The sequence below is a fragment of the Marmota flaviventris genome, chromosome 4 (genome assembly GCF_047511675.1).
Source record: "Marmota flaviventris isolate mMarFla1 chromosome 4, mMarFla1.hap1, whole genome shotgun sequence".
NCBI lineage: Eukaryota > Metazoa > Chordata > Mammalia > Rodentia > Sciuridae > Marmota > Marmota flaviventris.
This window is the reverse complement of record NC_092501.1, coordinates 163,299,624-163,312,200: the sequence shown is the minus strand read 5'-3', so window position 1 is coordinate 163,312,200 and position 12,577 is coordinate 163,299,624. Positions and strand designations below refer to the sequence as shown.

Here is a 12,577-nt window from a genome sequence, read left to right as displayed (position 1 = left end):
TTCCTCATTGGCAGAGTACTAAGGGGTGTTTTACTGTCTCCTATTGGGTTATTTAAAGAAATCTACCTTTAGTTGTCCCCATCTCCCTTTGTTCTCTTGTGGCTGAAAGTCTCCTTGGATTGAGCACCTTTTGACACACTTTATCTCAGGTCAGCCCTTGCTTCTCACTTCCTGTTGGTGAAGGGTCTATAAATTTGTACATTCCAGTGTTAACTGCTTTTAACTTCTTATTCTGCTGTACTTGAAGCTGCCTATTTTATATCCCAAGTCATTTCAAATTTAAGGCTAAATACTGTATTCTGAAAATGGAACCCTGGACTTTTTAGTGTGTGTGTGTGGTGGTGGGGATTGGACCCAGGGCCTTGTGCATGTGAGACAAGGACTCTACCAACTGAGCAATATCCCCAGCCTCTGGGCTTTTAATTTCTCACAATACTTTGTAGAAAAACCTTGGTTCTCTTTGAACCAAGCAGCAAAAATCACACCACAAATTGGGGACTGGGCTTAGAATCAATTTCTGGTTTGTCTAGCTAGGTAATTCATGGTTCTCATTTCAATAATACAATTTCAGCACCTGAAATTGTAAGAACACTGTAAATACTGAACAAGACAAGTAGACAGACAAGAGCTCTTGCATGTGACCAGCAAATGGAACCTCTTCTAATTTAACATTGCTGGGTGTTTTCCAATGTAAATTGATACTTAAGTTGAATAGTAGGGGTGGGGGAATTATTGACAGAACAGTATCGTGTGGCTTTACAACATCACAGATGATTTCTGACAAATATCCAGTAATTCCAGTAAACTAAACATACAAAGAAAGTAACAACGTTGCTAACATGGAAGAAGCCATAGGATCTAGGTCCATTTCAAACTAGCACTGTGAACTAAGTTAAGTGAGAGTTTTGTAAAATGAGGATTTTGTACATTAGATAATCCCACATGGTAGTTAAAACATTTTAGAATTATTATCAGAGCCCACTGCAGCAAAATCTCACTTTGATTTTAAATCAATATTATTTTATCCTAAAAGGAAATAATTCTAAGAGTTTCTCCCCCCACCTGTTATAGATAATTTCTCATTCTCCAAGGCGAAAGAGGAGAGATGACTGCAAAATTTCAATGCAAAGCAGCAGTTCCTGCAACATAAGGACTGAGTTTGTTTTTGTTCCTCAATACTAGATATCTAGCACCTCAATACTGGATATCTAGCACATGTACTATATCATAGCAGGTGCTTAATGACGGAATCCACAGTTGCGGGTAGTAGGCTAATTGCAAAGACCACTTTGAGTTCCCAGTCACAACCCCGGGCAATCGCTCTCAGGTCCCCTCTCCCCAGGCCAAACAGGGTTTGGGGGGGTGGGGGCTTTTCGAACGCCACTGCGCCTGCGCGCGCCGGCCTCTGACGCGACGGCTGGTCCTCGCGTTTGCACTGCGCCTGCGCGGCTCGCAACTGCAAGTGTTGTTCTTGCGGGCGGGATTTCCGGTCTGGTGTCAGGTCCCGGCTCTGGACGTCCGGTAGGAGGGCGGCGAGCGCAGGTGAGGCTTCCGTGGCGGTGGGCGCGGTGGGCGCGGTCGGGTCGAGGTCTGGGCGCGGCGGCCTACGGCTGGAGCCCCTATTCCTTTGTGCGTTTAGGGCGGTGCGGAGCCGCCCGTGCCAGCGGCTGGACCTGGGGGGTGCGCCCGGCCAGACTGCGTGGGCGCCGGGCTCCTGGGTCCCGCGCTGGGGCTGGGCTCGGAACGGGCGGAGGGCTGCTGCAGACTGCGCAGCGGGGCCGCCTGCAGAGGCTGCCGGCCTGCAGGGAGTCGGCCCTGGCGCGCCTGCACTCGGCTGCGCGCACCTGGGGGTCCCGGATCCTCGGCCGCTAGTTTCTTCTCATTGAGATTCGCCCAGAGTGTCGCCAAGTGCCAGGGCAGGTGCGCTGGCTCCGCGAGTCCTCTGTCTCGGAGGGCAGCAGCTGGTCCGGGGCTGCACAGGGGACTTCAATTGTGCTGCCACTTCCTCTTTTTCCAATAAAACAGCGCTTGAACATCTTCTATGATCACTAATTAAAACGGACCCTGGTTTTGCTGTGGCATCTCGCAGCAGCCGGATGCATTCGTTGTGTTAATTACTGCTTCCAGTCTCTTGAAAGCTTCACTTTATTACTGTTAAAACTGAAGCATCCTCCTCCCCCCACCCATTCTTATTTGCTCAATATTGCACTATTAGATTTTAAATGTTGTGCGGATCGGTAAACATTAAAGTACTGACAGTTTCAAGGATTTCCTAATAGGGCACTGGGTTGAGCACGTATGTAAAAATGATCTGATTTCATCCCCCTTCTAATTTCCAAAGGTTTTTTAAATTTAAATTTTTTTTTTTATTTTTAAACTTCATTGTACTCTTAAGCTGAAACTTTAAGAAATTGTCCCATATTAATCACACAGCTATAGTCCACGTTTGAGTATTTGTTAGACTCCAGAACTGAGCATAACAACAAAGCTTTTTTGTCTCATTGCAAATGGAAAGAATTAGCTAAAAAGCTCAGAATCCAAAAAATAAAATTAGAGTGCATATAAAAGAAAATTGAGATCCAGATATTTGACTTTTTATGCAATGGCAATAAGCAAAAATTGTCTATTCTTTTTATAGTAATTTTGTAATTTCATTACCTGTACATATAATTATTTTAAGATACATGTGTATTCACACCATTACCTAAATTTTGTCATTTTGTAAAGTAATTGAAGTCTTGAATGAAATTTTGACTTTGAGACCATGTGGCATTTACAAACAGATCTATAAAAACTATATCAATGTTTGAATATTCAGAGAAGTATTTCTTAATAAAGTTAATCTTATATATATATTACATAAATTATAGATGCAGCATGTGTGCTGTAGTATATCCACTTGAGAGAACCAGGTGGTACAGTCAGTTATGCAAACCAGAGTATGAAAGGGAAGGCAGTTACTATAATCAAAGTCTGAGGAAAGTGGTCTGTCCTGGGCTTATCTCTTGATCTAAACTGCTTAGTAGAAGTGGGGCTTGCTTTGTCAAAAATTAGACTGAGAGGGGCATGGTTTTTCTCTGCAGGCTGCCCAGTGGCAGCTGTGAACCATTGCCAGTGCCATCAGAACGAGGCTGTACCCCACCAGTGGGTTGGTGTGTACATATGTGATCAGCACGACTTTCCCCATATGCTTTCCCAGGAACCAACTGTAGGGGTTTAGTAAGTGACAGGCAAACAAAGCTACTATGGGTTTGCCACCGGTAGCTGAAATTACAACATGGTTTCTGGCCTGTAGAGATGGTGTGTATCTGTTTTGTGTGCTGAAGTGGGGAATCCCATGGCTTTTACTCTAGAGTAGAGCTCTTTACTTCATAAAAAGCCTCTGGTTCCACTGCATGCTGGTGTGCCAGACAGGATCTGAGATGACAAGAGAAGCTGTGATCTCGAGAGAAGCTGTAGAGCACTCATTTTACTTGAAGTCTATTTTGGAAAAAATAGCTTATTTTAATTAAGCCTTAATTAAAATAGCTCTGATATATTATAGATTCTAGAAAAACTAACATCAATATTTAAAACTTCAAAGGAATTTTACATGTTTGGTAACCATTGTAGGAAATGTTCTAGCCCCTAACCCAACAAAGGATCTATTATTTGATTTTAGAAGACTTCAGTGAAAAAATTATCTCTACATTTTATTTGTTTTATTTTTGCTAAAGCACTTAACATTTCATTATAGTTAGTTCTGACTACACCCTTTTTTCTTCACAGAATGTAAACTCTTTCAAAGCAGAAACATGGTGTATCTGCCCTAGTGCAGTGCCTGGTGTGGGCACCAGCACTGAGTACTTGGGGATAACTGGCATATGGCATGAGCCAAAGGGAGTGTGCTAATGGATTTGTGTTTATAAATCTGCAAGTACCTGTGATGAAATGGATAGTTAAAGTGAGGAATTCATGGGGAGAGAATTCTGAATTAGGTCTTGAATTGCTGGAATGATTTTGCATAGATATCTTTGACAAGTGTTTTGTCAAAGACCTTATCTATGATTAGGGTTTCACAATTCCTAGGAAGTCAAATTTCAATTCAGTGTGGGAGTTATGTGTTAAAGAACATCTGTTTTGGGCAGTGTAGTTTGAGAAAAAAGATACATGAAAAGGCAGACCTTACTTCATGACCTAGAAATGAAGTGTATTGTTCCTGGTTTTGTTTTTCTACCTTTTTTATTAGCAGTGTTCTTTTGTATTATGTGGTAAATAAGTATGCAATGAAAGAATTGATTCGATGAATGTTGGTATTTAGGGAGAAAGATCAAAATTATTTTTCATTGTTATAATTTCAGGAAATGGAGAAAGTCATACTGTTGATAACATGCAAATTAGGTTTAAGTAAAATGGTTATTATATGTAGAGGTTGAAACACATTTCATATGTCTTATATAGAATTGATACATTTTCATTTACTAAACATTAATAAATATTTACTATGAAACAGGTGATTTCTGTAAGGCCATTATGTTAAAAACGTAGCTGAATTTTACGTTTCTCTTATTCTCTTTTAGCATCATTAGTTAAACCAAAGGATCCTCTGCTTCCATGGCTGCCTCACAAACTCCACAGACTGTTGCATCTCATGTTCCCTTTGCAGATTTATGTTCAACTTTAGAGCGAATACAGAAAAGTAAAGGACGTGTAGAAAAAATCAGACACTTCAAGGAATTTTTAGATTCTTGGAGAAAATTTCATGATGCACTTCATAAGAACCAAAAAAATGTTACAGATTCTTTTTATCCGGCCATGAGACTTATTCTTCCTCAGCTAGAACGAGAGAGAATGGCTTATGGAATCAAAGAAACTATGCTGGCCAAGCTTTATATTGAATTGCTTAATTTGCCGAGGGAAGGGAAAGATGCCCTAAAGCTCCTCAATTACAGGACCCCCACTGGGACGCGTGGAGAGGCTGGGGACTTTGCAATGATTGCCTACTTTGTGCTGAAGCCCCGATGTTTGCAAAAAGGAAGTTTAACCATACAGCAAGTAAATGAACTTTTAGATTCCATTGCCAGCAATAATTCTGCCAAAAGAAAAGACTTGGTGAAAAAGAGTCTTCTTCAGCTTATAACTCAGAGTTCAGCACTGGAACAAAAGTGGCTCATACGAATGATTGTGAAGGACTTAAAGCTTGGTGTTAGTCAGCAAACTATATTTTCTGTTTTTCACAGTGATGCTGTCGAGTTGCATAATGTTACCACAGATCTGGAAAAAGTCTGTACACAGCTGCATGATCCCTCTGTAGGACTCACTGACATTTCCATCACTTTGTTTTCTGCCTTCAAACCAATGCTAGCTGCAATAGCAAACATTGAGCACATAGAGAAGGACATGAGACACCAGAGTTTCTACATCGAAACCAAACTTGATGGTGAGCGGATGCAGATGCACAAAGATGGCGACGTTTATCAGTACTTTTCCCGAAATGGCTATAACTACACTGAACAGTTTGGTGCCTCTCCGCAAGAGGGTTCTCTCACCCCATTCATTCATAATGCATTCCATCCAAATGTGCAAACCTGTATCCTTGATGGAGAGATGATGGCCTACAACCCAAACACCCAGACTTTTATGCAAAAGGGCAATAAGTTTGATATTAAAAGGATGGTGGAAGATTCTGATCTGCAGACTTGTTATTGTGTTTTTGACGTGTTGATGGTTAATAATAAAAAGCTAGGACGTGAGATCCTGAGAAAAAGGTATGAGATCCTTGGCAGTACCTTTACACCAATACCAGGTCGGGTGGAGATAGTGCAGAAAGCACAAGCTCATACCAAGAATGAAGTCATCGATGCATTGAATGAAGCAATAGATAAGAGAGAGGAGGGAATCATGATAAAACATCCCTTGTCCATTTACAAGCCAGACAAAAGAGGTGAAGGATGGTTAAAAATTAAGCCTGAGTATGTCACTGGACTAATGGATGAATTGGATATCTTAATTGTGGGAGGCTATTGGGGTAAAGGTTTGCGGGGTGGAATGATGTCTCATTTTTTGTGTGCAGTAGCAGAGAAGCCCCCTCCTGGTAAGAAGCCGTCTGTGTTTCATACTCTCTGTCGTGTTGGCTCAGGATACACCATGAAAGAACTGTATGATCTAGGTTTGAAATTGGCCAACTACTGGAAAGCTTTTCATAGAAAAGCTCCACCAGGCAGCATTTTGTGTGGAACAGAGAAGCCAGAAGTGTACATCGAGCCTTGCAATTCTGTCATCGTTCAGGTTAAGGCCGCAGAGATTGTCCCCAGTGATATGTACAGAACTGGCTGCACGTTGCGTTTTCCGCGGATTGAGAAGATCAGGGATGACAAGGAGTGGCATGAGTGCATGACCCTGGAGGACTTAGAACAGCTGCGGGGGAAGGCCTCTGGAAAGCTCGCTTCAAAGCACTTTTGCCCAGGTGGAGATGATGAACCACAAGAGAAAAAGCGGAGAGCTCCCCCAAAGGTGAAGAAGGCTATTGGAGTTATTGAACACCTAAAGGCACCTAACCTTTCTAACGTTAGCAAAGTTTCCAATATATTTGAAGATGTCGAGTTTTGTGTTATGAGTGGAACAGACAGCCATCCAAAGCCTGACTTGGAGAACAGAATTGCAGAGTTCGGTGGCTATATTGTACAGAATCCAGGCCCAGACACATACTGTGTAATTGCAGGTTCTGAGAACATCAGAGTGAAAAACATTATTGCTTCTGATACACATGATGTTGTCAAGCCTGTGTGGCTTTTAGAATGTTTTGAGACCAAAAGCTGTGTTCCATGGCAGCCTCGCTTTATGATTCACATGTGCCCATCAACAAAACAGCATTTTGCCCGTGAATATGATCGCTATGGTGATAGTTATTTTGTTGATACAGATTTGAACCTACTGAAAGAAGTGTTCTCAGGAATTAAAAATTCTAATGAACAGACTCCTGAAGAAATGGCCTCTGTGATTGCTGATTTGGAGTATCGATACTCTTGGGACTGCTCTCCTCTCAGTATGTTTCGACACCACACCATTTATGTGGACATGTACACTGTTATTAATGACTCGAGTACCAGAATCGAGGGAACGAGATTAGCCATCAGCGCCTTGGAGCTCCGGTTCCACGGGGCAAAGGTGGCTGCTCACTTAGCTGAGGGAGTGTCCCATGTAATTGTTGGGGAGGATCACAGTCGTGTTTCGGATTTTAAAGCTTTTAGAAGAACTCTTAAGAAGAAGTTTAAGATCCTTCAAGAACGCTGGGTAATTGACTCGGTAGACAAGTGTGAGTTACAGGAAGAAAATCAGTATTTGGTATAAGCCAGCTTTCTTTGGAAGGCCTTGGATCTGGTAGACCCATTGCAATATGCAGTAATGAAGAAGTGGCAGACTGCATTTTGCTTTTTTAAATCTATGCTTAAAATTGTTTTACTGTATCTAATAATACTTTTTAACTTCTAAGAGGAAAGAAATGGAATGACCCAAAGCCAAGAAATTCTCTTAGTAGTATAGTATTTTATGATCCTCCTACCTCAGCTTCCTGAGCACTGGGATTACAGGTGTGTGCCATTGCACCCAGTAAAAATTGCAATTTTAAAAGTGAGCCTACATTTAATTTTTTATTCTAAAATTGAACAGATTTTAAATCAAGTAATTTTATGTGAATTTGTATTCCAGTATATAGTATTCACCAAGTAATTTTCTAGGTATAATCCATTGAGTAGGTGTCAAAATGGCATGTGTGTCATAATTTTCTTCAGAGGCCAGTAAATTGCTTTGGCTTTTTAAAATAGCTTTTGTAAATAGATTATTTAAAGTCAATGTGTATCTGTATCTGTATTTATATATCAAATTTTGAAATACAGCCTATATTTAAAAATATTCTTTCATGATTGTCGAAATGAATGGAATTTGGTACCCGAGGTACTGTGTGTAGATAATGTGATATTAGAAGTTTTGTGAAACAATAGAACAAATGTGTGATTTTTATACTTGATTTAAATAAAGTATTTAATATATTAAAATAATGTTTTATTTATCTTTATTTTGAAAACTCCTCAGTAGTTATTTTCTGTCAGGTTTTGTGCTGTCAATATAAGTTTTAACTGGTTTGAATCAAGTTCCTTTTCAAAGTACTTCTTGTGTCATGTTATGGAATGAGCTTTATAAATTTAAAACTTGCACTTTTTTGTCTAATGGGAAAATTTTTTGAATACATGTAAGTGTGGTGAGGGTGAAAGCCCATTATTTTGCCACCAAAGATCATATTACCTGTGGAGGTTTTCATCGTAAGGGAAGTGCAGCTCCCAGACATAAAGCCATCCGCAATGCTGTCACCTCTTGGGAGTCCTCAGGCTGTTTCTGGTCACCTGAACCTGCCTGCCTCCTGTTGGTGGCTGTGCGCATTCTTGGATGCACTGTGATGTATCTGGTTAGCCATTATTGCTCGGGCTTTGATTGTTTCACAGAGCTTCCTCTATTTTTATTTTTCTTTCCCTTTTTTATTTCCTGTGAAGCAGTGTGATAAATCTTCATAGTGTCATTATGAGTTTTGGGGATATAGTCCTCAGAAGTGGAAATGCTGTTTCTTAGGTATCTTTCAGTAACTCTTGATATGTGTTTAAAAACCCCAGTGAAGGTGATTTTCTTGCTTCCTCTCCTCTTCCCCATCTCCAAACACGGGGAGGTTCGGTTTTTCATTGCTGAACCTGTTCTGTACTTTAATTCCCTGTGTAGGTATTCTGTCCCTGTCACTTCCCGTGTATTGACAATTCCCACATTTCTTTAACCCTCATTTCTTTGCTGAACTACAGTTCCTATATATAACTACATACATTTCCACATGACATCTAATAGTCCTCTCAAACCCAGTGTTTGACTTCTTTTACAAAGTTCCATTGAAGAAACATTAAAAAATTAGTGTAATGAGCCCGCTGTGTACTCTTCCCAGTTTGAATAGCTAAGGATGATCAATCTTTCCTTTTGTTTCTCCAAGGTGTTGTTATATTATTATCAGTATTGAGACTGAGCCCAGGGGTGCTCTATCACAGAGCGTCATCTCCAGTACTTTTTTTTTTTTTTTATTCTGAAATAGGCTCATGCCATGATCCCCGGGCTGGCCTCAGTCTTGGTGATCCTCCTGCCTCAACCTTCCTGCTGGGAATACATGTATGGGCCACCATGTCTGCTCAGATTATTTTTAAAGTAATCTAGATCACATGCTTTTATCTGCTCATGTACCATAATTGAACCCTTGATATCTCAAATAGGGTGTGTTCTCTTCCAGTATTTTCTCTTTACTACTCACCCTGCTCAAGGTAAAAACTGTGGAGTTATCCCTGGCAGCCCATCTGTCCTCATTCCTACAATGCTTAGCACATCTATTCAGAACAGGACCTCTCTCCCCTCACGCCAGTGGCCAGCACCTAACCATTCCCCCGGTTTGTTTCACTGGTGTCTTAACTAGCCTTCCTTCCATTCTCATTGTATCATGTTCTGTTCTCCAGAACAAAGTGTTTAAAGACGCAGATCAGATCGTGTTACTCCTCTGGTTAAAACCACTGACTTGCCATCAGTCGTAATATCCAGTCTGTACCATGGCCTGGTTTGGGCTAGCTGGCCCTGCTTTACCTGGCTTTGGTTAGCTGGCGTCATTGCCTACTCAGTACCCTCTGTGCCTCATGCCCCTCCATCACCCCCTTAGGCCCGCTGCGCTGCTCGCACCGCTGTGCCGCAGCGCTCTCTGGATCTGCCCCACCCACACCCAGCCCGCACTGTCCCCCTCTCAAAGCACTGTTGCCCACCACCAGAGTGGGCCTTCACGGACGAGGACAACTGGTTGTCTTGTTCCTTGTCACAGTCGTCATTCGGCTATTGATGGAATCAGTGTGCTGAAGCCGACTGAGAAAACGCTTGGCTCCTGTTCCCCAAGGCCAGGCATCTTCTTCCAGGAAGCAGGACAGGATTTACCAGGAACTTGAGCCTCCTCTGAGTCATTGAAGACTTGGATCCAGGCTCAGTCACTCACTCCTCAGGCTGGAGTAGCTGCTCACACGTGGCTTGGCCTGAGGTCTCAGTAACAGGATCACTTTGGGCCCTTGGACTCCTCGCTCTTGAGAAAATGGGTTGGGCTTGTCTAGTGTGGCATTCTTTAGCTCCAGAGCTATTCTGTAAAAACTGCTACGACTTATTTTCAACCAATATAAGAAATTCCTTCTCTCTCTGGTAATCCTTATGGTAAAAAGATGAATAAGGCAGTCTCTGTCCTCAAGGAACTCAAGATGTACCAAAGGATAGATAATTGGATGCCAAAGATGAGTGTTTTCCTACTGAAGGGAACAAAGCTTTGTCCTAAAAAGCCACATGGAGTAGGGGAGAGGACACCTTCTACAGCCAGGTCACCTGGGGCTCAATTCCAGTCCTATCACTTGTGTATTATTTTGACCCACAACTACCTCTTTGAACCTTAGTTTCTTAATTTTCAAGTGAAAGGGACACCTGTCTCACCAAGGTTGGAGCACAGAGTTACAGCACAGCACATAGTACGGTCTCTTCAGTTTCTATCTGCTACTCTTACCTAGGCCATCCGCGATGTGATAAGTGAGTAGATTCAGAAAGAAGTAGAACGTCGGGCATCGTGGTACGGAAGGATTTTCCGCAGAGCCAAGATTACAAATAAAGGCGTAGGCAATACAGAAGTGCGGGGCTAGTGGTAGAGCACTCGCTGTACCTACTTCTGTAGGTACAGAGGGTAGGGTAGATTTTGGAAGGTATGAAGTGCCACACTACAGAATGTGGATTGTATCTGGTGCTCCAGGAAAGTGAATTGAAGAGTTGCAGGCCAGCTATCGACCTCAGATCAGGTTGCTCATTTCATTTTGTTTTTTGTTTTTGTTTTTTCAGTTTCAGTTTTTAGACCACTTTATTGAGGTTTGATTGAAACAAGAGACTCCTTGTATTTGATGTATTCAATTTGATGAGTTTGGAGATAAGCACACACCTGGGAGATCATTGTCACAATCAAGACCACAAACTTATTAACTCAAAAAGTCACCTCCTCTCACCTTGTCTGATTCCTCTTACCTCTTCACCATCCACAGACGCAGTGCCTCCTGAGCTCCAGGCTCTGTTGTGTCTCCTAGTGAGACAGACGTCCCTGTCTGTATTGCATGCACTTCAGGTGGGAACAGGGGAAGACTGTTTCCTCTGCTCTGAAGTCTCGATTCACCCTCCTTAAAGTCTGTTTCCTTATCATTTCAATACTGGGAGTGTAAAATGGTGCCACCTTTAAAAACTGGTAATTTTCAAAGTTCTGGATCTGTAATTCATCAAGTCTATACTGTCACAAGAGAAGGAGAAAAAGCAGTCTCCAAAATCATTGGTACAAGAATATTCAAAGAAGCTGTTTCCCTGATAGCTGTGAACCAGAAAGCCATTCATCTTTCAGTCGGGGAATGGATGAATCAACCAGTCCGTATGCTCACATCACAGAACTCTCCTCCCCAGCCTCCGAGTGCCAGCTGATGCCCACAGCAGTGAGCATTCCTGCTTGAGTGACAGACGCCAGATGCAAATAGCACACATGTTGTATGACTCCGTTATATGAAGTTCAGAAACAGATAAAACTGATCCTTAGTGATAGAAATCAGAGCCGACTTGTCTCTGGGAGGGAGGGTTAACTGAAAAGGAACAAAGAGATTTCTGAAATGATAGAAATTTAATTACCTTGATTGACATGTTGGTTACACAGATGTACATCCTTATCAGGGCTCTTAAGATTTTCTTATTTTACTGCTTGTAAATTATATTTTAATAATTTCCTTAAATATTAAAAGCAATTATTGATTTCATAGTCTCATAGAGACAAAATATCCCAGTATTTTTAAATGAATGCTGTAAGAACATCAATAAAATATTTCCAAACAGTTTTCAATTTTAAGGAGTATGAGGATGAACCAATATTAAGATCTATATTAGGCATGTAACTGTACTCATGAACTAAAAGCAGCAACAAAAGCTGGTTTAAGAAATTCAGTATTTTTCATAGAGAAAATAAATAAATGAATGATGTAAAATGGAGACTTATTAAATATAATACTTTTTAAAAGAGCAAATCTTTGGCATTCTTGGGTGGCGGTAACCATCTAGCATGTTTTTTGAATCTCTCAAATTCCCACATAAAAACCAGACAGAATGATTAGGTAGCAAACAAAACCCCACAGACAGTATTTACGACAGTGAGTGATGAGGTATCCCCCAAACCCAACGTACACCTAGGTGAGGGCAAGCAGGTGGACACCAAGATCAGCGTGGATCCCAGTGCACCAAAACACGTCAAAATAGAAGAAGAAAAGGAAAGTAGGAATGAAGAAACTCTGGAAAAAATGACACATTTCAGAAAAACTCAGAAATAAGGTGACAGAACTCAGGAATTAGATGTAAACTCTACATGTAATTAGTAATCTAAACCCATAGAAGAAGTGATGGTATGTGTTATTTCACTTTCCACCACTTCAACAAATACATGAGACAATCGACTCGTAGAAGACAGTTGTGTTCTGGAGGTTCC

The 12,577-nt window shown here is 41.4% G+C and overlaps 1 protein-coding gene across 1 annotated transcript; it reads left to right on the top strand.

Annotated features, from left to right (window-relative positions):
* The first annotated feature begins 1,478 nt into the window (after positions 1-1,478).
* Positions 1,479-8,036, top strand: Lig4 (DNA ligase 4). Its single transcript, XM_027938942.3, has 2 exons — positions 1,479-1,542; positions 4,560-8,036. The coding sequence occupies exon 2, from the start codon at positions 4,594-4,596 to the stop codon at positions 7,327-7,329; it is 2,736 nt and encodes a 911-aa protein (XP_027794743.3). The 5' UTR covers positions 1,479-1,542; positions 4,560-4,593; the 3' UTR covers positions 7,330-8,036.
* The last annotated feature ends 4,541 nt before the right edge of the window (positions 8,037-12,577 follow it).

What these genes read in the sequence shown, in the direction of transcription:
- Lig4 (XM_027938942.3), top strand. Translation starts at nt 4,594, where the DNA reads ATGGCTGCCTCACAAACTCCACAGACTGTTGCATCTCATGTTCCCTTT.